General features: G+C 42.5%; 1 protein-coding gene across 3 annotated transcripts in view; it reads right to left on the reverse strand.

Moving 5' to 3' along the window:
* robo2 (roundabout, axon guidance receptor, homolog 2 (Drosophila)) overlaps positions 1 to 16,776 on the reverse strand; it is a 317,321-nt gene extending 300,545 nt beyond the window's left edge. For all 3 annotated transcript variants that reach the window (XM_053872790.1, XM_053872789.1, XM_053872788.1), the window contains exon 1: positions 16,250 to 16,776. In XM_053872790.1, the coding sequence (XP_053728765.1) occupies positions 16,250 to 16,376 (127 nt within the window). In that variant the 5' untranslated portion in view covers positions 16,377 to 16,776. The remainder of the gene's footprint in view (positions 1 to 16,249) is intronic.
* Positions 16,777 to 25,475: the final 8,699 nt, after the last annotated feature.

The raw sequence follows: 25,475 nt of genomic DNA on the forward strand, positions 1-25,475 counted from the left end.
ATCAACATACAACGTGGCCAACTTTTGCGACAGCAGCGGACGCAAAATAGTCAACATCTTCTCATAGAAGTGAGGATAATTTGCACAGATAACCATATATGTAATGACAATCTTAATGAACAGTAATAGAATAGTAATCCTTTCTCTTACACTCACACACCAGGGATTTTGCAGTTGGACATGTTCCTGTGAAGACTGTCGTCTCAAACCGCCCCATTTGACACAAAATGAAAAGCCAAACTATCTTTGTTAAATGTACATTCAATCTACTTCCTTTGTGAGAAGAAAAAACATTTAAAAGAATGAAAAAATAAACACATTTTACTGGATTTAGTTTGCCATAATTTGACAGACGATTAAAGAAAATCATTTGCTTGAGATGGTGATCTGTATCATTTGTCCACAGAATTTTCATTTAGAAATCTTAATAAAAAACAAATTTTCATATTTCATTTCATGTATTTATTTGTGTTCTGTTTTTTGTTTTTTGTTTTTTTTTTTTACCAAGATTAGAATGAACAAATGATAGAGAGACGAGAATTCATACTTCCAAAAATCGCATGAATATAGAGAGGAAACATGAGAACTCAACCAAATCTGTTTTTGAACCAGCGTCCTGGATCCTTCACCTGTGGTCACAAAATGTCACCTCACATCTGCGCAGTCATCCACTCCGGTTCAAGCCTATCCTCTGAGCATGTGCTGTAAGGCACCACCAGGCACAGATTTAGGGCATGTGTGGCCATGAATGACATTAGCTTCATTAATCGGAACATGCAAATCGCATCTCCCAAACAACAAATGACGGCAAAGACGGACGCAAGTCTTCTCATGCGCCTCAGTCAAATAAGAATTTGTCAATAACAACCTGCCTGTGAAATTGGAGCTACACACATTACCCACTCCTGCGCAGTGTAGCACCTCTGCTAATCTCCTGTTTATGAGCAAAGACACTTTCCTGCAGCTTTTTATGGCTCCTTGGAGACTCCTATTTGCAATGCAAGTGTAGTGGAGCAGCAAGTTCAGCCATCAGTGATGCTGAGGTGCCCTCCTTTCTGTTGCACACGCAGGTGCTGTGCAAACCAAGAGCTTGTCGACACCCAAAATAGGAGTGCTGACTAGATAAGTTATTCTGAACCATCACAAACACAAGAGGAAAACAGTAATCTACCACCAAAAAGGTCCGTTTTCTGTTATTCAGAGAGATCGCTCCATTTCACAAGAGTTGGTCCAAACAGCCCCTTATAGCTCATTCTATTCCATTCAACATCCGAGCGAGAGTAAAGGATAAGAGCTTCTCTGGGAGCCAGACAGCTATTCTTCATCTGAATTTGCATATTCTACTGAGACGAGGCTGGCTTCAGATTCAAAGAGACAGAAAAAGAAACAAACAGATACAAAAGCAAATCTCTTTCACAAAGCTTTTGTATTTGAATAATCCAAGGCTGGCTCACACACTCAAATATTACGGCGATGCCAAAACAAGTAGGTGTTCGACTGAAGCATATTTGAGTGCACGTGAGCGTGTTTGCACTGTATGCAGTCTGGTGACAGTGGAAAGTCTGAGGCCGGTGTCTTCTGGATTGAATGGGAAATCAAGCCAAGGGCTATTTTAGCTGACAGAGTCCTTCCAAAGCTCTAATGCTCTGGAAAAAAAAAAGAGTTGCATGTTGCTGCTATCATGGCAACAGCTCGCTGGTGCTGATCCCTAAATAAGATTTCATCCGTCGCTTGATGGATTCGAGGGGTGAAAAGATTCAGCTGGAACATGTTACCTTCTCCACGGGGGGAAGGAACTGAAAGGTGGCTCTGAGGATGCGATGTCTTTGGGACTCTCAGTCTGCTCTTCACACGCGTTCTCGAATTTCAAAGAGTGTTGTAACAAATGACACCACCGGAGGAAAAAGAGTAGAGAGTGATGACACTCACAGCTTACCGACTTCAGTCAAGGACCGAGACCGAACACTTCTGTCTCCGAGCTGCTGAGGCTGAGCAGTCGGATAGAATCAGAGAGCAGATGTTCTGAGGCATCTAGCTCCTTACAGAATCGATACTGCGCAGCCAAATATTTATTGAAATTTGCAATATTCCTGGACACACTGGAGTCCTTTCTGGGGTGCTGCCAGAAGGTCAAACAATGATTCATTTGAAGTGAACTGGGTTTAAACACCTACCTTTCACACGACTGCCCGCCGCCATGATGAAATCTTTGAAGGTATCACGGATACGTTCAGAAACCACCGCAACAAAAAGCCAACACAAAGGTAACATTTGAGGCAAACCCGATTCAAACAAGAACTTGGCTCAAAGTATGCTAAGAACTCCATTGTTGGATCTACATATATGCGAACATGTTAGCTGCAAATCGCTCCTGAGAGGTTGTGACGGTGGATTCACACCATCAACAAGGTGGTGGGTTGTCCAGCTCAATTACGACACCAAACCATTTGAATTTAGATGAACTCAATCCACCAGAAAAGAAAAACAAATTTACTGCCATTATTTTCATCAAAACATAATGTGCCAACTTAAATTTCAACGCGATCTTTTTTTCTTCCACATTTCATGCGTCTGATCCACCAGGTGACAAGTGGGAAAAGCAAACTGTTCATTGCTGTTTCTTATATATTGTCAATAGTGTCAAAGCACTCGAAACATCCGTGTGATTTGTAAACTATGGAAAATGATATCGATTTCGCCCGATTGCCACCAAATAATTGGACCAAAACTGCAGTAGCGAAAAAAATGCTGCATTTCTTGAACGTGCCTCGGGCTGAAAGCTTGTTGCTCCTGGTCGCCTGAAGTAGAAACAAGGTGTTTCATTCCCCTTGACATGTTTACATGAAGCATTTTTATTCACCGTAGGTATTCAGTTCAATTCAATTGACAACAGCAGCGCAATGCGTTCATGGAAATGTGCATACAAGTCACAGCAATGAACGTACCTATACGCAATGTCATTTTGTTTTTTTTTCCTTGAAGCCCATTCTCGCCATGTGGGAGAAAAAAAATCAGCAAGCAATATTTAAAAAAAAATCAGCAAGCAAAAAAAATGTTTGCTTGGTGTTTTTTTTTATGGGCTTCCATAGAAAAGCCATATCAAAATTGCAAATGCTATAAACATGAATGGTACTAATGGCTGACTTTGAAATGCAAAAATGAGAGCAGAAGGAGAAGCGCTATCCTTATACTGAGCATTCATTTCCCTAAGCATTTCAGCATGAATTTATTGATGCTTCCGAGTAGCACTTCCTCATCCTGAGGAGTGACTTCAGATCAGGTGCTTTTTTTGAAGTGCAGACCTGAAACACGGGAAGCTTTAGCACACACACTTCCAGTACCTACATCTTAGGTGGCCATTCGAGAAGCGATTTGTTCAAAATCAGAATTGAGTTAGAATGAATGGAAAAAGACATGATGCCTTCCAAGCCTTAAAACAGGCTTTTGTAGGAGTGAATGTAGAGTGTCTGCTGCAGGTGCGCTGTTCCTCTATGTGTGTGGCCGCTGCATGTGGGAGGGGTTGCCGAGTGAGTGACGTCTCTCCAGAAGTGAAGAGGTGCCCGGTGCGTGTCCAGCTCTGAATGTGCGCTTCTGTGCAGTTTGGCTGTGACAAAGTCATAAACCAAGTCACGCTCTGTCCCAGACTCGCCTCATCCCTGTCCCAGCTCCAGCCCACAACAGGACATCAAACCCTGGAGTGAGCTCCAGCCTCGGAGGTGTGGAGAGCGAGCTCCTCCCCTGTGACACTCTACCAAAAATCAGAAGCAAAAAAAATGTTGAAATTTTTGTTTGAACTCTGATTTGTTCGAATTCCGGGACGTTCGAAAACCGAGGTACCACTGTAATTGCTGTTTCAATAGTTTTCAAAACAGAGGCTTGAAAAACTGTCATTTTGAAAATAATCTCGCATAATTATGAGAATAATGAATATGAAACAATGTGAAAAAAAAATATATATATATATATGTATTGCGATCTTTTTTCTCTTTTTTTGCCATCCATTGAGAGTTACAAAAGTGCAAAAACAAACTTCAGCATTGGCTATAAGAAGTGCTGAGCAAGTTTGAGAGCGTAACTTTAGTCACCGCTCTGTGGTTAATGAAGAGGTGGTTCATTATTCTGAGCCTTTCAATTTTCTTCCCTCACCCTGGCATGCACAGCAGGGAATGGTCGGCAGGGGAAATTTGCCGAAGCCCTTTACTGTTGACCTGTTATCTGAGTCAAACAGGTAAATCGCTTCTGCTGCAGCATCGTAGCACTTCCTTAAGAGAGGCGACAGGTGGTGACGGCATCTGAAATGTCAAAAATGATTTCAGCCACTTGATAAACTTGTCACCAAGAATGCCACTGTGATCTTTATTTCGCTCTCCAACCTCTCGACCCACTGCCTCTCTCGGCAAATGAGCTTTTAACCTTTAATTATCCGGCGTCTGCCCTGGCACCGAATCAAGGCGACGTTGTACACACCCATTAACACGAGAGAAAAAAACCTGTTTGGGAGAAAACAAATGCCTTCTGCCTTCCTTTGTGAAGTTCCTTTAACAATGTCCCCAAGCCACCATTTTTCCACCGTGTGAGGAAGTGCCGGCAAACAAGACATCCATCAAATTGACAGCCAAAACAAATTACAAGGCAAACTGAACCTTAATGTGTCACCACAGCTAATGGTGTCAAGACTGGTCGGCAGTAGAGCGAGACACTCGCGCGCTGGTGCTGACACTCTCTTACGGTCTTGCTCTTCAGCACGCCAACTGTCCCGACTCACCAGGAAAACCACAAGCACTGGTAAAACTAGCGACTGTCATTCAGAACAAAGGGGTTTTTGCCAAACTCATGAGGTGTCTGAGGTGAGATACGGTCTGTCTGAAACCTATAAAATCCCACAGGGTGTCCTGGGAATCAGTGACACACATTAGCTGGTGGGAGAAATCTTCAAATGAGGAAGGAAGGATTACCTTCACTTCTCGTCGGGCTTCGCAGTGATCACCCCAGGATGGGTCACCTTGAGCAAAATTCCACAATTTTACTCGTCATTAAACTCCTAATCCAGATTCAATGCGTGCAGGCTTTCAAGGCTTATTGCTGCTACAGCATCATCATCACGGCCAATTACCGGGCGGAGGAAAGTTAGCGGCTGGATTAGTTCTCAGGAATACTTGAGCTTTTACTTTCATTTGTCAGAATTGGGTGAGCTGAGAGGGAGGCCACTGTGCTGTGTGAGTCGACTCGATCCAAGGAAGCTTGTTTCTCCACTTAAGGCACTTCAAAAAGATAAAGTGCGAGGTAAACTGTTTAACATTTTAATAGGACACAAAGCAAACAAGGCAAATGACTCTCTCGTGCTTTGAATGTTTAATAAAAAGCTGCGCAGCTTATGTTTCTAAACATCTCTTGGTCAATATATACAGCAAACACAAGAGTAGAGAGTGACACCAAACCAGACAAACTCACTGCACCTTCAAGCAGAAATTGGTTTGCTTGCTTCATCTATTTTGGACTTTTTGTATTTCAGACAACATTCGGAAAAAGAGTGTGACAATAAAATGTATTAAAAAATAGGGATCACTGATCCCCAATGCTGCAGGGTTGGTGACTGGCTGATTCCTTTTTCGGAAGCCAATCGTATCTTTGGATCTCAACTACAGATCCGAAGATGCAAACATAATACAGCAGGAACTAAGCTTTTAAACTGAAACAAATCCTTAAGCGCAGCTGATCAAACTCACAGAAAACCTCCAGTCACGATGCATTCGCAGACCGTAGCAAACACACACACACACACGTAGAAAGTCATGCAAGGCTGAAATGAGTTGTGAAAGGACCACAGTCAACTATTTCAACACATTCTCACTTGTCACTTCCAACGTCTATATAGTGCACTACTGGCTCTATTGAGCGAAGCTTGATGATGAAATTCATGGAATTCATGGCATCAACCGAACACTCTTTTTTTGCTTGTTGAAGACCAAGTAATCCCATGCCTGAGCCCACAAGGTGACATGCAGAGCCAGAGGTACTTGACAGATGCAGCCGCAGCTTGACAGAAACCCAGGACACTGTAAGTTGTTTTGCCGTTAGTTTGTTGTCTCTATTTTATTTACTGACTCAAATTCTGCTATATGATATGGACAAACATTCTGTCAGTTATAGGTCAGGCCAGGCTTTAAAAATATCGGTGATCAGCGTATGTCAATATGTGTGTTTCATTTGGTGATATTCATCGCTAACTTTTATGGACAGAGATGCATGGAGGTAAAGTGCAGCCGGGGAGGAACAAGACAGAGGAGTAGCCTTTGCTACTGTTGTGAGAGCTTCAATGTATGGCTGAGAGTTGGGGTGCCCATTGTTCATCGACCGGATGGAGTGAGATGACATGACATTCAGATAAACAAACGTCAGTCAGTCTTTTTATCGGTGCATTTATATTGCTATTGACTTATGAATACAAAGGTCCATAGCACAGAAAGAGGAATCAGAGACGAAGATACAGAGAAGTTTGGAGACAAGTCAGCGAGGCCAGATGGTTTGGAGGCAGTGTTGAACCAAGAATGTTGGAGATGAAGAAGAGGAAGACAGGAAGGATGAAGACCTGACTGAAGAAAGTATCTTGTAAATAGACTTTCAATGGTGCGACAAGAGTGAGTCCTGGGGCTCAGATTCTTTCAGTTGGTTCTGCAAGAAACTTCAATATCAAATTTCTCAGTGTTCGCTTAGTTTAGTTGTAAAGAGTTTCACGTGTAGACCTCCTTATCGTGAAGTACACACTCATACAATTCTTTCACTCAGACCATCAAAAATAAGACGAATCAATTATTATATGAAAAAGAAAACACGCTCTTAAAACTGAGGACTTAAAGCCAAAAACCCAGTGGATGATGACGATTTCACTGCATTTAATCTTGATGCGGAAAATTTCATTATTGCAGTGACTTTGTTTGGGCGTCAGCACGATTATGCAAAATGAAGTGAGGCGAATTCATCCTTATTTTACAAGCATTGAAGGGATTTCTAAAAACAAAAAACAAAAAAAATGATCATTTAGTTTCTAAGAACCGTCACATTAGAGGATGGGTAAAAGCGCGCGGTCGGCAACTTTGAAAAGGTAAGCGGTGATAACGTGGCCATATTTAAACATGACCGATAACGCAGCTGTAATTTTAATCAATCAATCTTTGTAATGAGTGCAAGAAGTTAATCCATTGTTCTGCATTATTCTTCAGTAAATGAAGGTCTCAGAGGTTAATGAAGTGTTGGGCTAAGGACAGCGTTAATAATATGGCGCAGGTAATAACCCACGCTTCGGCGTCCGCCTCAAACCTCCCTCTCCGTTTTACAGTCAAGAAAATTCACATTTCTTGCTCTAAAAAGAGCCTGATCCAGAACGATCAAAGGAGACACATCCGACGTCTTTGAGGCTCAGTTGCACAAGAAATATTTCAAACCTTCTGAGCAAATTAATTTCATCATCGGGGACTAAATGGGGGAGTCATTATGACTTTTTAATGAGCTCAAGAGCGACAGGACAATTGTTCACGTTCGTAATGACAAGAACGAGACGAAAAAAAAAATCTCAGTCATTCAAGGTTTACGTTCTGCATAACTGAGCGGTAAAACGCCGGGTTCTGGGGCCAAATCGAGGCCACCAAAGTCATTATTTGTGGCCCACAAGTGCTTGAAAATTCAAGTCAGCCATAAACAAAACAAACACATACAAGTACAAACATTACAGATGAACTATTACCCATCACCCAATGCAATACTTCTAAATGTACCTTCCAAAAATATTGCATTCTCCTTACACTCATTCTTTGTTAAGAGTGCCACTGAATGAGACTTTTTAATTCCTGCCCTTGTGTGACTTTAGCTTTAGCTTTGCTGTGCATCTAACAAGTCAACTTGCAGTACAAAAGTCATTGGTATTTTAATACTCAATGAATTAAGAGAACAGGACAAAAGATGCTTTAAAATTTAGGTTGTGGTGAAACATTATGATAAAAGAAAGAGCCACTAAGAAGAAGAAAACACAACACACAACCTGGCCAGCGAATTGTTGCGGAGACATTAACCCCAATGAGTTATTATTGAGTACTTACTAACCTCTGGAGAACAGCAGTACCTTCTAATGTGTTGGGGTCTGAGTGTCCTGGCTGCAGCTATTTGCTGTGCAATATATTTTGCTCTGTATATTACAGCTACACATCAGTTCAGTCAGTGTGTGTACAGTTGACTGTCATCAGCATCTACCACTGGTGAAAATAACTCCAGTAATAAGAGGATATTTGAGCAGGTAGACACCTTTTCATGTGCGCCAAGCCCCGTCTGAGCCGCGGCACTGTTGCCTGACATACAATATTAGACAAGACAGTAACATGGAACATTTAGAGGAGGATGGAGAGGCTACCGTCGCACTCGGCTTGCCAGCTGTGATAATGATGTATAATTTAATTGAAGGCTGTGCTTCTATCCTCCACAGAACTCCAACTGCTCTTCTCTTGTCAATGCATTATTCAAGCTAATGGTGACCCTGAAATAGAAAAAAGCTTCTTATGTCTTTAAAGTTTTATCGCCAAGAGCAAAGAGAGGTAAGGAGGTATAACGGCAGAAAGTGACTTGGAGTGAGTCAAAACGCTCGCTGAAAGACTGTTTTTAACTCTGGCCACACCGCGGTCTTCCTGGCAACAGTGAAGGCAGTTAGCAGCAAAGATGTTAGGAACGCTCATTCTGGCCGTTCCTGGCTGTGTCAAAACACATTCCCTTTGGGGCTGAAACTGTTTTCCCATCAACGTCTCTGCACACACACAAAAAAAAAAAAATCAGAGATGCAAGCAGACAAATTACAGAGCTCACTCAGAAGCAAAGCATGGAGCCGTGATCCGGCGCTGTAACTTGAAGCTGAAGCCGTGCGGGGAAATGACAGGGCTAAAGGTTCCGGAGCCATAAAACCTGCCCGCTTCTATCCATCACGTGGAATTGTCATGCTAGCGGTCTGGAATTCCCTCCATAAAACATTGTTATTGTGAAGTGTAATTTCGACTTCAATTAGAAATCAGCTTCATTAGATGCAGGGATGTGGCACTTAAGCGTTCCCTCCGCTGCAATGAGAGGTTTAGCATGAGGAGGACTGTGGATCACTTATTTCCCAGACAGGTTTTTTCATTCGTAGATTACCCTTTAATTTGGAATTCATCAGTTTGTCATTTGATATCTTCGTATAGGCCGAGGGCACCAAACTTGTGGCCGGTGGGCCATTTGCGGCCCTCAGGACGCAGTTAGGCGGCCCACCTAGGTGCCCAGTTTATACAAGGGTGTGGCCCCCACAGGCTTTACCTTGGAATCTTGTACTTCAATTCATGGTGCAAATAGCCCTCTAATATACTGAGAATTTAATGGCAAGCATGAATATTTGCTCATGGTTCCACTGTTACTTTTCAATTCATGGTTACCATGTTTTGTGCCACAGGTCAATGGCAAACAAACACAATGTGATTTTCATTTTCTTCATTACAGTGTATATTTGTGGCGATGACGTGTTCTCATGAAATAGGTGCTATTTGAAGCCAACATCTTCTTGATGGTGAAAGTAACCTGTTGCTGGTGGTCTTTTTTAAAGAAGCCTTTTGTGTAGATCTTCAAGAGTGGATTTACAAACAAGCAATAAATGTACATAGATAACAACAGCAGATGAAGTAAAACAGCTGTTGATGAGCAGCAAAAACATCCCATTATTTGAGTTCAAGTCCCCTGGTATAATTTTTCACCGCATTTTTAGTTAGTTATTCCAGCAAACACATGGACGACAATGTCTTTGATTAAGTCAGACTCAGGAGGAGCTGGGGTGGAGGTGGGTTTTGGGTCAGTTTTAAAGCTTCACGCAGTCAAAGAAATACATTGATAAATCGCCTGGTCAGCAAAACTGATTCCGAATGACCAGCACAAAACTCATTCTATCTGTGACCAGCATGAGTTTGGAGCACAAACAAATTTCCCTTACGACTCCAGACGCGCCTCTCGATACATCCTTGGAAAAAGAAGACAAGAAGAAGTAGATCACAGACAGATTCAGGACAAGGGATGCAGCCAAGTGAAAATCCTGCCTAAAGAAACTTGAAAGCACAGATATCATTCCGCCACATCAAGGATGAAAGCAATTCCAAAGCCATTAAAATAAGAACAAAAACAAGATTTGGAAGTATGAATCTCATATAGCGCCAACGCGGAGACGGAGTGATTATTTCACTTGTCCAATTATTTTCATAGCTTGGGATTTGACTTGATAACATCCCCCCCGCTGCTCTCATTTGGGTAGCAACAACATTTACTTAATGTTTTCTCAATCCTGTTACCAGTGGATCTGTAATCGCGCCGACATTCCGGCATGTACACACGGCAGTTTCTTGTCGGGATACGTGGGCGTTCATAATTAATAACCAGAACCTTCGACACACTGATTCCTCTAAACTTACACACGCAAAAACTCTAATTATCTAATTGGATTTGTCTAAAAACAGCTGCATGTAGCATCTGCTTTTGGGGCTTTTCAGAAAGGGAAATCGTGATTAACTGATGATAAAGAACTGAAATGAGTTTGGAGATTCATATTAATATGACAGAAATAGTTTTCAAAAGCGATATCGCTGTAAGATTGGAACATATATGAATTTACAAAATTAGAAAGAGCTTGGATTGATATAAAAAAAAGTATATGTTACAGTTGAACAACAGCCAACACAGAGTAACGGAGATGAATCTTGTGTAGTTAATGTAACACTAACTTACGGTTGTCTCAGTAAGAACACACACAATTCATAACAAAATCCTTCACTTACACATCATTCTACAGCATATGCTTATCATATACAAGTAACATCCGACTTACGTCCACCCATACTTACGACCACACACAATACAACAACTACAAAACAACAAGATTCAGCACTACACAACAACCACCAGAAACCTCCATTGGCCAACATTCATTGTACCAGTGTAAGGAGCTCAACCTCCTCTCCAGCAGGTGGCAGTAGCTCCAAAAAACACATAAGGGAGGACCACAAAGAGGAAGGACTTGTACAAGTAACATCCGACTTACGACCCACTCGACTTACGTACACGGCCAGAAGATGCTGTTATTCAATATCTGGCACTAGCACGTAGCAGCCCAGCAACACGTACGACAGTTACAGCAGCACAGTATCCCAGCATCTCACTCTCACACAGTGATCTACCACTACAGTAGCACCTATAACCCTCGCGTCGGCCATTTGGAATGGCATTCGTCTTACGACCAATCCGACTTACGACCGGTTGGTCGGAACCGATCCCGGTTGTAAGTCGGATGAATATTTCTGTCCATTTTCAAAAACTACTGAAGGTGAGGTGGAACACAGAGACTGTTTGCGTGATTCAGATACGCCATGGAAAGGATACAATTATCATTTATACATGCTATAATGCAACATCAAAACTGTTCCCTGAGAAAGAAAGTTATCCATGAATATTTGCATCACATATTTTATGTTTTTTTGTGATGAATTAATGTGTTAAGATATACAACAACAACACGGTTTCGCTTCTGTTTGATATACTGTTAATATTACAATACAAAAAGATATTATATGAAGCTCAGTAACCAAACTACAAGTACCACCAGAATGAGCTGTCCTCATACTCACAATGACTTTCCCCTCCGCTGCATGACGGCCTCCTTGCCTCAAGATACAAGTCTAAACAAATTAATTGAAAGACAGCGGATTAATTTCCCCATCAGGCTCGTGCCTAAGTTCCACCATTAGCTACAACATTATTTCAGTCCCCCAGCTTTGCTTTTTCGCAAGGGCGCAGAAAGCGGCGCGCACGCAGAAGTCTGCAGCACAGATATGCAAAACACTGAAAGATTAAACATCTCAGCAGAATAAAGTGTCAACATTGATAGAGCGTAATTTTCTTCTTGAAACTCATTGAAATACAACTCGGGAGATGCAAGGTCTCGGCGAGGCACTTGTGGTCATTTTCGCTTCTCTTCAAAGTAAAAACATACACTTTCATAATAGCTCAGAGGCAAAACACACACCTCATTCAATATTAATCTACAAACAAGCTGCAGGAGCTCTGATAAATATAGCTGAGAACTTCACTAGTTGTTGCTGGGTGTGGCATTTACACTAGAAAGGACCGCCAGGCAATGTGATATCAAACATGCTACAAATGTCAGCGGAGGAAAAAAACAAAACCTTCTTTTTTAAAGGTCTTATTCTTTCTGTCTGTGTTGTTTTCACATTCTGCGGTTCTTCTCATTCTTGCTCAGCACTATGACTGAGAGCAATACGATAGACATAGACAATGACTGCTCAATGTTCAGAGGAACCAACACATGCTGCGATGGGGCAATATATTGATGGAAGAAAGATGGAGGTTGGGGTTCGGTAAGCCATGCAATGGCACTCCTTTCATTCAGTGATGGTGACTTTCTGACAGCACTGTCAATAAGGAGGAGGGGCTACAAATAGCAACTGATGTACAATATAATACTGTGAGGAGAGCTTCCGAACGTCCCCACACCATCCACACCTCCCGCCTGGAACGCCACACATGAGGGTTTTTTTATTCCATTGAAACACAATATATTCCGCAATGGAAGTGAGGATGGGTTGTCGAAAGCTAACAACACAATGGTAGCTGCCTCAAAGTATAACCCACAAGTGCAAAGATCACAGCAGTCAAAGAAGAGAACGAAGATGGGACGAATGAAAGCTCCCAGGATGAGTGGCAGACAGCGTCATTAGAAGTCAGGGGTGAAGATACTGAGGTTGTCATTGGAAGTGACTAAAGGAGGAGATCAGACATGAGTATATTAGAGGGGTACAATTCGGAGACAAATGTTCTGTGTGGAGGGTGGATGGGTGGGAGAGACAGTGTTGGAGGTACCAGGGAAAAGGAGGAGAGGAAGACAACCAATGTGGTTCATGGATACGACAAAAGATGGGATGAAGAAGATGCAGGCATTCCCACAGAAAATCCATTCAGGTGGTGATGGGGGTGTGCTTTATCCCAAGGGGGGCGTGGTGATTTTGTAATGGGGCTGACTCGAGGGCGTCTGAGATGTGATTTATTTATTTATCAGAAGAACAGTCAAGGAAGTTCCATAAACAATCCAGCACTGGGAAATAGCTAGAGGAAGGGGAAGTAACAAACATAACTGCATTCTTCTCAGTATATATAGCGGGATTGCGATGCAAAAACAAACCACATGGAAGGTAGTTTAAAGCATCAAAAGATCAGATGCCTCACATCTCGCAGTTATTTGATGCCTCCTTACATTTTAACTGTGACTGCAATGGCACCCCAGTTCAGATGCTCCACACACCCAACTTTCTCCAGCAGCTCTGGTTCACGCATGAGGTCTAAACACAGTTCTCTGTGAACCTATTTATTTGAACCGCATTGTGAAATGTCTTCGAAACATCTCCAAGGTTGCGCTGCGACAGAAGCTAAGATTAAAGAATCCAGAGTTTTCAGCCCGCCGAACATTTTCATGATGTTAAAATCGGCCCCAAATAGCACTTATGATTTTGATGCAATATCTGCAGTGTAATTAGGAATTTGTTTTTCATCTAAGGTAGGCAACATTATTCCTGTGTGAGCAGGAAGTGGTAATATTCATTTCTCCTCTCTCCTTCTGCTCCATAAATCTGATCTCTCCCGCGTTCTCCTCCCAGATGGTGAGACACTAAGGGAGATAGAAGAGGTTGAGTACTATTTCTGTAATGTGTTGGTCACCTCTTCGAACCATTATTCTTTCATTGCCCACCTCTGCAAGATGCTCTTTAGTGGAAAAACAGAATAAAATAAAAACAGCACCATGAAAAATGACCCCACTTGTGAGTCTGGGCTGGTTCCACACATCTTCCCACCTGGACCTGTCCTCACTTAACCATTTATTCTAGTTTGCCAGGCTCCTAATACGTGGAATTTGATTTTGCCCAGTATTGCAGCGCTCGCTCGCATCTCTCGCAGAAATGGAGTCAGTCGGGGTTTCACAGTGTGATGCAATAGTCATTTACTTGAATCTGGGTGATGTCGGATTATTCGTGGGAAGCAACAGCAGACGCATACAGGAAGGAGAAGTCAGGTGAAAGCACCGCGAGCAGTCAACAAGCCATTACTCATCATAGCTCCTTCTCTTTTTCCTCTTGTGGGGTTTAGATGACTTATGCTCTGTTGCCAACTGAACCGTCCTACATCTGTTGTGCCGGATGTTAATCCCCTGAACAAGGGTTGGGAATCTGCAGGCACCTCACAATTTGTTTCACACTCACAGGGTTGGATTTGGATCGTGGATCATCATCAGAGCTGTTTAAGCGCCTGGAAGGAGCGTGTTGCAGCAAGTTAAATCACAGTTAAAGTGTTATAGCCTCTAAAAATTACTGTCATTAAATGTCTATTTACTGGAAGGAAATAAAGAATATTGAATCTTATGAAATGAAAATTTAGAGTTTATGTATTTCAGCAAGAGCGAAGACGGAAACTCACAGATGTGACCATTAACTTGAACAAGGATGGATGAAGTGCATCGCAGTGTAATGACTTCATCTCCGTAATAGTAACATCAATTCAGAATTATTTTGAAAAAATATTCACCCGTAGTTCACAGCAATCCAATGGGAAAACTCTAGCAGCTCCCTTCTCAAAGGGTGCGGGACGTACTGCAACACCACCACAGTGTTGTGAGGAAAACCGACGGTTGGATGGTGACATTCAACAGCAAATGTGGTGTCACAAATGTTGACAAATTCCCTTTCACATATTATGGCTGGAAAGACACGATATTTATTCAAATTAGTCGGGCATGAACCGAACCAAGGCAGAGCCTTCCAGAAAAGTCCATCATTAAGTGAGCTAGATTACATTCCAGGCCAAGGCTGCGGAGTTATTTGTACGTCTGCAGCGACAGGGAAACGGGTTTATGTCATAATTACGTTGCAGGAGGTCGTCGCCCTCTATTTCGTTCGAGGAAAGCGATCGCTGGCCTTCATTCATTTGCCTTCACTCTTGGTTAACATGTTGAGATTCATGCGTTTGACTTTTTGAAAACCTTCAACACGTTAACAACAACCCCTAAAATAGAAGTTGCGTATAATGCTTTTCCAAGATCGAAGGTGAAGCAGCAGACATGCACTTAATGAAAGACAATTTTAGATGAGGTGTGTTGAAAACAAACTTGAAACCGTCTCTTCTGGATATGTCCATTTTGTCATGGGACTCAATGGGAGTTTATTCCCTGGCTATTTAAAATGTTGCCGTTCCAAGATGTGACGGCAACAAAACAGGAGTTGAAAAAGTCAAGTGTAACTTTAGGTTCGAAACAGAATTGAAAATATTCTGATGCATATAAAATGAAAGAGAAGAAATGGGAATATAAAAGTGATTTTGCTTCATGTAGCATCCACCAAAGAGCATGCCCAAAGCCTTAATGATGTTCTTCAGACAACTGAAAGGTATAAAAGGGCATAGTAGATGCATTTGAAGAGATGCTTCGGAGGGGAAAGATGAGACGAAAGCAGCAAAGTGCCAAGGAATCATTAAATAGATCACGATGGTGACAGGGCTTCTTTGAAGAGACATGGATCCCATTGAGTGTGAGCCTTGAGTGCTAACAATGCCCATTGGCTGCAGGGAGCATCTCTCAGTCTTCTCACTGAGCAGCGGCACTCAGATTAGAGGTTCCTTTAATCCGACAAAGGGGATTAAATGCTACAAGAGAGGCGCGAGGACCACTCCCACGGTGGGGCTGAGATGAATTATTTACACCTTTGCTATGACTTTCAACTCCCCAAACCACAGGTTTGGGACACTTTCTGTCGTCCAAACACTTCAGGGATGTTGTAACCCAGAGGATCCGGCGTGCGTGACATGCGTGACCCTTTAACTCTGGATGTGTTGGCACAGCAATGACGGCGAATGATCAGAGCCTGGGTGACCTTCCACCCCAGGCACGCCAAAGTTACATCAACACAAAAGTGCTCATAACTTTCAGGGGATTCAGGTCCAACTTCACTTGGTCACAGGAAAAATCTTCCGCACTTGAAAAATGTATGAGAAAATACAGCTGACATGCAAAGGTCTCAAGAGGCAAGGTCAGCGTGTGACAGCAATCTGTCAACCACGTCACCTTCTCTGCGCCCTGACACTCATCAAAACAGCTTTCTGAAGCACCTTGAAGAGAATAACATCAGCTGCTCTCACGGCTTACCTCCTCCCTTGTTCCATCTGCCTTTAGTCCGTGCCTGTTGGGTGAGTTCAGGACAGCCAAAGAGCACCGAGACAAAAAAAATAAGTTCAAACACAGAGAGAAATCCAGAGTTTGCCCTGGAAAACATGTCCAAGAGTTGCTGGCAGCCGAGTCACTTTCACATGGCTGTGCTTCCTTCCGGAGAGGCACGGCTGCGGTGCATGGAAACCCACGCGTGAGCTGTCATCAGTCACGCTGGTGTCAGCAGTGGCTCTCCAGTCCTACCATGCTGCTCGGTGGTGCCCCAGCTGGGTGCTGGTCTTCACTGATGCCGGCGCTCAGAGTGAAGCCACATCTCTGAATCCCTGGCTAAGCTCTGCCTCATCAGAGAGCACGGGAACCAAACGGAAAGACAGCTTGCCACGCGACGGCACAGCTCAGCTACGCTCACCACAGTGCATTGGTACTCACTCTCACTCCAGCTCACACACACACTCCCCTTTCTCTCCGTCTCTCTCACGCTCACTGCTGCCACCGCTGCTGAAGCTCCTGCCTCTGCTGCTCCTGAAACACTTTCTCCCGTGCTCAGAGGAAATCATTCCTCCACACTCCGGGGTTCTGATTCAAGTTCAGTATCAGCACCATCTCCCCGCTACAAAGAGCTGGTGGGGTGAAGCCAGTGAGCAGCAGCAGTGCAGCAGATCCAGTGGACAGAGGTGATCTCAGCAGAATCTGTGCACCCAGTGAGTTTTGAAAACTCAGATGAAGAAAAACGTTGCATCAAGGTTGCATCAGTGTTGCTGTGTTGTGTGTTTCAACGCTTTAAAGAGGGAGAATATCAAGGACATAAGAAAACAATGCTGATATGTTGTATAAAAAAAGTGATTGTGTTTGCCCAATGTTATACATGAGGAGGAAAATAAATAAATACATAAATAAATAGCAGGTGCCATGGATCAGGTGTAATGGAACCTACACTCATCGTCTCTCTCTGGTCCTCCATTTTGAGAAACATTTCAAAGCAAATGTGAATTTCAGAAGTTTTACTCCTCTGTGTTTTACAATATTCCATTCGGTATGGAGTTCATAAAAACAGCTTCTTCATAAAGTGTGGGCGTTTTCATCATGACTTTAATGGACTGATGAAACAGCTGAGGCTAATGATCATGCCCATATAATGCTTTGGAAAAGACGAAATTAATGTTCTGATTCCGTTTTCCCACTACATTAACAGTATTGTTCCGGTTACCTCTGAGAGTGGAGAGGGAGAGGACACTTTGTGAGGTTATTTTTAAGAAATATAAGAGTAGATATGCGGGAGAAAAGCAATATCAATATTGAAATTGATATTGGATTGACTATAAAATGTTGGTGTTAGTTTGTGTCTCACTACTTACAAAACAAAACCTACAAAAATGCAGAGTTGAAAATAATAGAAATCCTTCAAAAGTTATAGTTATATACTATACTATATTGTATGATCAAATATTATTTGTATGCCCGATAGTTTTTAAAGGCATGTGATTTGAAAAACAAAATACATGCACTGTTATTTATAATACTGCAACAATGAATACTTTTTGTGAATCAACTGTTGTAACTTTTAAGTATGGAAAACAAATTTGGCGTTCATCATTAGCATCAAAGCAATATTAAGATTTTATTTTATTTTAAATGCATTTTAGTAAACTGGTTCCATCTTGCAAAACAATAAAAGAACAAATCTGACCCCAAATCCGATCTCTATGTTTGTGTTTGCGAGGGGTTTCACATTATCTCATGGCAAACATTGGACGAAGGTGAGAATGCCTATCATATCTAAAGCATTATGTTGTGAACATCATTTTAAAATGTACCTATTAATTTGTGGAATGAATTTATGGTTTAGATTATGTGGGTGATAAAAACTACAGCTCTCAATAGCTTAACATGTTTATCTCAATCCCAATGAAGCCGAGTTAACTCGCGATTAATGGCAAATTCATCACACTTTTTGCATGCGTAACTTAAAGAATGCAAACATTTGTTTACACCAGCAACCCAACATGACAGATGCTTAACGTTCTCCAGACACTCTGAAGAGGCTCAGCAACATGCTAAAAGCAAAACATTGTTAACATTATTGGCCACTGTTGTGTTGATCGGATCTTCCTTAAAGTTATACAGTGGTACCTCTGTTTTCGAACGTCCCGGACTTCGAACAAATCGGAGTTCAAACAAAAAGTTCGAGATTTTTTTGCTTCGGATTTGGAAAGAAAATCCAGAACTCGAACGCCCCTGAAAAAGCCGGAAAAACATAACGTGCGCGGACCAATCAGCTGACCCACAACGCTCTTTGTTATTGTGTGTAACGCAGCCTCTGTATGCAGACGTGTCCAGTTAGCTACATTTACTGACTGTTTTCCCTTCATATTGAGGTGTAAAACCTTTCCTGTCTCCGCCCTGGACCGTGTCAAAGGGGAGGTGCTCGCTCTCCACACCTCCGAGGCTGGAGCGCTCACTCCAGGGTTTGATGTCCTGTTGTGGGCTGGAGCTGGGACAGGGATGAGGCGAGTCTGGGACAGAGCGTGACTTGGTTTATGACTTTGTCACAGCCAAACTGCACAGAAGCGCACATTCAGAGCTGGACACGCACCGGGCACCTCTTCACTTCTGGAGAGACGTCACTCACTCGGCAACCCCTCCCACATGCAGCGGCCACACACATAGAGGAACAGCGCACCTGCAGCAGACACTCTACATTCACTCCTACAAAAGACTATTTTAAGGTTAGGAACGCATTATTTCTTTTTCCATTCATTGTAATGGGAAAAATAGATTCAGATTTCGAACAAATCACTTCTCGAACGGCCGCCTGGAATGGATTGTGGTCGAGAACCGAGGTACCACTGTATTTAGAACAGACACAAATATATGAGTAAGTTACCATCAGTGGTGAGTTAACTCATCTCTAGTGCAATTGAGATTATCTATAATTCATAATGTTACTAATCTATTGACAGCCCTAATAAAAACAAATGTGTGTCAGACAACTAAAGAACACAAAAATGTATGGTGCAATATTGTCTTCATCCAGAAATTGCTAAACATATTGTGCAGCACGAGTACATTCAACCTCTCAGATATTACAGTGACATGGAATATTCAGTCAGGTAATGGCATAAAAAGCCCATGTAACACTCTCTCTTTGTGCTTTACATTCAGTCCAGACCGAGGAGTTGGCCAGGGTTTCTTCAGTATTTGTTTACACCTGAAGGAATACATTGAAATGCTCCTTTACCAGACTGAGTTTATCACTACAGCACTTAAAAAAATGCCAAAGCCAGCCTATAAATCGTCGTGCAGCAGTGATAAAGGGCAGCATACACTTTCAGAATAATAGGAATATTCACTGAAAACAGAGCACGGTCGCTGAAAACAGGGAGTGTATAAGTCATCATGGGGACAGGACTTTGAAGTCTCAAGTGTAAAATTAGTTCACACAGACATAAATCGGGTAAAGTGAAGCTAGAATTAGCGCTTGCAGTGTCTTTGTTTAGGGTCCCTGTGAGCCTGTTATATGAACAATTCAAAGTTGTTTTCTCTTCAAAACACTGCCTGATGCGGACCTGTGCGGTGATTGATAGTCAAGGTAGTCGGGCAGAAAAAAATCCCAGAATATTGCTAAGCAGACGACTGACAAAAATAGTGCCGACTACTGTGGAAATGAGGAAAGAATAGTCTGAGTAGAGGGGATGTGAGAAGTACCACATCCGTACTGGCAAGTCTGACAGCTTATCACCCCCAGACAAGAGCCCCCTGGATAAATGTGGTCAAGCAGGAGAGGAGCCCAGCTTCAGCTGCGATGGGGTGCAGGACAGCGATAAGAATGAAGCTCGAATGGGCAAAATGGGCGAGTGAGGCGAGGGGCCCCGGGCTGAGACACGCAGCCAACAGCAGCGCTCCATCCAGCTCTTACTGGCTAAACCTCTTAAAAAATTTACACATAGGCATTTACCGTACTCAGCAAATATAGGTTATAGCATGTGTGAGTTTGCAGGGCTGGCAGCAACATCTGTACAACTAAACCCCCCCAAAATGAGAGCGAGCATTTAGGTGAAGTCTCTCAAGAGTGGGAGGGGTAACTAGGAGACAAAATAGAGGGAGACAGACGTCCAAAGTGCATTCTTGGTGCTTTTTGTGAAGCCGGCTTCATCCAAACGCACCATGAAATTTGCCTTTTTCAAAGGAAGTGACAGAGCGAGCACCATGAATTGATCCCTTGATGGAGATCTGCCTCTTTGTGCCGTGGTTCTCTCTTCCGCGCATCTGCCTGCCCAGATACTGGATAATCTACTCGCTCCCGGCATTCCTAATCCAAGCATCCACGCACGTTCTCCGCCCGTCAGGCGTGCAGTGTGGAATTCTGTAATGGGAGAGCTTTTATTGTTTCCTTTTTTTTCTCCTCACATTGTATGAAGTGTGGCACTGAGATGATGATTGCGCTGGAATGTGATAGAATCACAGCATGGCTTTTTAATAAGGGACGCATCGACATGTACAATAGCATCCAGCTAGTTGAGCACAGGGAAGGGAGGGGGACAGAAAGGCAACACATTGCAATTGCTTGCATGAGTGGTCAGAAATATTAGCGTACGGAAAAATCAGATGCAACAATACATTTTTAAGATAATAATTCTGATGAGGTTTTATTGCTTATGGTAACACAAATCATCGAATCCCAGGCGTGTAACATAAACTTAATTCATCATTTGTCTGACCTGATCAAAACAAAGTTCAATTTTTACTCCTTAAAACAATCACTTTTCAATGCACTATCAATCACATATTTGTTCTCTGCTGCCCTTCCGTTTGTTTGAGTCAAGCGAAGCAGGCAGGAAATGGCAACAACAACAACAACTAAAGAAGGGTCGAGTCACAACTTATTTTTCAACTAGTGTCAGATCTGTGGCACAGCTGTTGGATTCCACCAAAAGAGTAGAGAATCCGTTCCGCTCGGTGCTAGCATACCAGAAGTAGGATGGCGCAGTCCTTCTCCTGAAATACGAGACCATTCTGTGGTGACTACAAGGTTCAACAAACTTTACAGATGCTACATTGACATAACAGGCAGCACATGCCCTCAGGTAAAGGCGATGCCTTGACCCTTGACATCATGGACGATGACGGAAAAGTGACGGAAACCAGGGGCGAGTGGGGCAATCGATACGGAAAGCAAAGTATTGCGTTCGCGCTGTTTTACAGTAGCGCCACAGCGGATTCACACAACAGAGAGTGTTTCTACCATCCGTTCCGCTCGGTGTTAGCATACCAGAAGTAGGATGGCACAGTCCTTCTCCTGAAATACGAGACCATTCTGTGGTGACTACAAGGTTCAACAAACTTTACAGACGCTACATTGACATAACAGGCAGCACATGCCCTCAGGTAAAGACGATTTCATGACCCTTGACATCATGGACGATAACGGAAACGTGGCGGAAACCAGGGGCGAGTGTGGCAATCGTTACAGGATGCAAAGACAAGACAAGACAAATGTGGTGCCAACTGAAACAAGGGACACCAGACTGACAATGTGCTGTCTTCAGAGACCCGATTTGTGAGGCTGTGTATGGTAGTTCAGCTAAAATTCGCATCCCTCAAGCCCTTCAAGAACCTGTTCGCCAACCCCACTAGATTTTTTTTCAAGTGGATTTTGGATTTAGGCTTTCGGCCTCCACATCCTGACGCCGTGGGCAGCGTCGCATGTAGAGCACCACAACAGCGGTCACAAAAGTCCCCTTGCAAATAGTCGATGCCTTGGAAGTGAGAATGCGTTGGCCATGGTGCTGCATTTCACCAAATTTCTATCAAGACTTCACCGCATAAAACAATTCACTGATCCAACCAAGAGGGTCACAACATTAAGCAAGGCATCATTTTAACCTGTGCACTTCAGGATGAAAAGCCCCTCTATGATGAAACCAAACAATTGCCATTCAAATCGCACATCCTTTCATTATATATGGATGTTAGTTGTGTCAATAAAGGTTCTTCAACATTAGTAGCTCTCCAGCTCTTTCCCTGCCTGAAAGTAGCTGATGAAGAAAAACGGCGAGAGAATGGTTGGTGTCACTTCATATAATAGTTCTGCCTGTCAAGGAGCGACATTTCATGAGTAAATGTCAGTCTACAAAAGCAGGCTGAAATGATTTATTTAAGCTATATTTAACAACTAAATTTCCACCAAACTTTCAGAAAATCCCAAGGAATCTCTATGCAGTGGTCAGGATCACTGATGTGCTCCCAGCACAACCTCCAGCAAAAGCAATGTGAAAGATCATAAACGAATTTCAACACGTAAACAAGACATATTCGAAGACGGCAGAGCTGGCAGAAAACGATGAGCAGAATTGATCGGAGCGGGTTGCTTGCACGTCTGTTCTCAATGTTAGACTGGGTCCTGCGTGTTTACGCACGGCAGCGTGATCTACAGCTTGTCAGGGAAATTCAAATCACTGCCACAGAATGACAACAAGTGCTCAAGATAAAGCAGTTAAATCAGTGTTCTTTCCCTTTCAGCATAGACAGTTTTGTGAACTGATAAGAAATGCATAGAGGTCTGCGCAGACATTATATACTGTACTAAACAGCTCTTCAATCACGGTACGAGCATCCGGATGTAAATTTTATGTTTGTCTATTGAGGCTCGGCTTATTGTGTCGTACATAAAGAAAAAAACAGCGACTGAAGCCGAACACAAGCCACACAATTTAAAGGCGCAATTACATCAGGAATAAATTCCTGCAGACTGAATCCCCGGATACTGCATAAACTTGTATACAAAATGCATCGGTGAATGGTTGGCAAGTCGAAGAACAGAGCGGTAATAAGAATGAGAATGAGTTAGTGATGGCTGTCATAAAATATGGCACAGGTTTCTATTTACAACCTGTAATAAAAGTGCCTCTCCAGCGATTTATGGAGATGCTTGCCCCACAGAGCTACACCCTTCTTGCCAAGGGCATGTTAATAACCTCCACACTGCATTCTGAATCTATTGGCAGATGGACATTTTGTCTAATAGCGCATTGCAAACTGGAAAGCAGGCGCTAAAAAAAGCAACAGCGTCATGCTCGCATGGTATTCAGGTGGCAGTGCGGCTGTAGCCTCAAGCCTTTTCTCCATCCTGGAGTCCCATCCAAAGTGCTGAGCTCTTCTCCGATATTCCCGCCGTCATCAATCCCGCGTCTCCTCCATCACCGTGAAAGCTAATTGAATGTCCGACGCATAACATCGGGCTGGATGTTGAAGTAATTATTGTAGGTTCATTTTTAAACATGACTTTAAAACACCCACCTCTTTTTGTCAGTTCACTTTATTCATTGCCCTTTATTCCTCTCTTAAATATTTATCAGGAGTGTAGACACTGGATTTATTTTAGAATTGACCATAATTTAAAGCAAAATGTAAAGACGAAACACTTTACATGCAGCGTCTAATAAACTGGTCGTAATGTGTGTCACGACTGGCATTGAATTATTTATACTTATAACACAGGGCACAGAACCGACGATGATTTTATTTATTCAATATCCAGACACAAATTATTCATGTACAGCCATTTAAAATCATTTACTCCATAGTCTGACATGACAAAAAGGAAAATATTACTAAATAAATTAAGGAACTGCAGAAACTTATCGTTATTATTATTAATATTATTATTATTATTAGAGAGAGAGTGGCACATTAAATCTCATGTTTTGAGGCTATTAGCAATTGCGAGTGCAAAAGGAAAGACATAGCATCTTCCTTTTCCATTCAGTTTTATTTTTCTTGACACAGACTGTGCACAAAAAATGCACAATGAAAAGTAAATCTTTTTTCATTTTGCCCACAAATTTTCCCACACAGCTGTCTCTGTTTCAGTTCCAAAAACACAGTGTGGAATTGAATCAATATAGCAACTTTTATGATTCAAGAATTGTGCTGGCTCACGGGCAAAAAAAAAAAAAAAACCTTCCAGGATTCAAACTTGCATGAAATCATGGTGTTGCAACCACGATGCCTCCAGTGACATTCGCAGGGCTGTTTTTTGGAGTAAGACCCAGTCACTTCTGATGGCGCTTCCCCACTGTTCTGTATCCACCTGTGCTCTTGCTTTGCCTCTCAATTTCCACGTTTCCATGCCGTTTCTAGACTTGTGTTTGCAAAGTAGCAAACATGAAAAAGCATGTTCACTTCCTATTCCTTAGATATGGGCAGGTGAGAGACAACTAGTTTTAAGAATGAGCTTTTGCAACATTCAAGTGCATTACAATGACAAAATAAACTGAGAAAAATGTGTAGCGCATTTATGACTGAATGTAATAAACAGAAATATTCGAATCGTTGCTGAAGCTACTGCAGCATGGATAATGTTTGTGTACAGCAAAGCTGAGAAGAAGCGCGCTGCATTATGAAACAGTAATGAAAAGAATTGATTTATTGTCTCCACTGGTGGGGAACGGTACATGAAGGGATTTTCGCCAGCGCTCCCATCCACACTCCCCGGCTGTAGGTCTCTACCTGACCATTTGTCTCACTGGTCAAGGTTACCACATCTTCAGACAAACAGCCGCGCGGGCTCGATATCACACACTCAATTGAATCACAGGTTTCAGCGCCAGCTCTCTCCACACTGCCTCTTTTTTTTTCTTTGCCCCTCTCATTTCTCAAAACAATATAAAATCTCAATTACACACTGCTGTGGGCCGCAGGATTGAATTTCTCTTTTTTTTAACAGGGCACATTAGCAGACTTTAGCAATTTGAATATGTTATTAAGGGGTGTTCGTCACGGACAAAGACGAGAATTAAGCAAACTTTTTCACTGATACCCAAAGTCGAATGAAGAGTGGCACTTGCTAAATGATCAGCTGTTACGGAGAACCTGAAGAACTGAGAAGCAAAGTTCTGAATGAGCTCCATGAGATCTAACCTGGAAGCCACAGTCTGACTTGGTTATAGTGGGAAAGGCTTTTGCACTGGTCTAAAACTCTCACCAAGGATGGTATTTTGTCTTCTCCTTCTTCATGGTAAATGCAGGCTTCCAGGCTCAGAAACAAGTTATTGCCACGTTGTTCTGAAGGGTTATGGGAAAATATATTTTTCATTATTCAGCCGAATCAAAATGGATGAAAACACGCTTATCATGAAGAAATAACATTAAAATAAAGCCACAAATAGTATTGACATACCATTCTGTTGTGGGAGCGGAAACACGG

Source organism: Synchiropus splendidus, chromosome 8 (genome assembly GCF_027744825.2).
Source record: "Synchiropus splendidus isolate RoL2022-P1 chromosome 8, RoL_Sspl_1.0, whole genome shotgun sequence".
NCBI lineage: Eukaryota > Metazoa > Chordata > Actinopteri > Syngnathiformes > Callionymidae > Synchiropus > Synchiropus splendidus.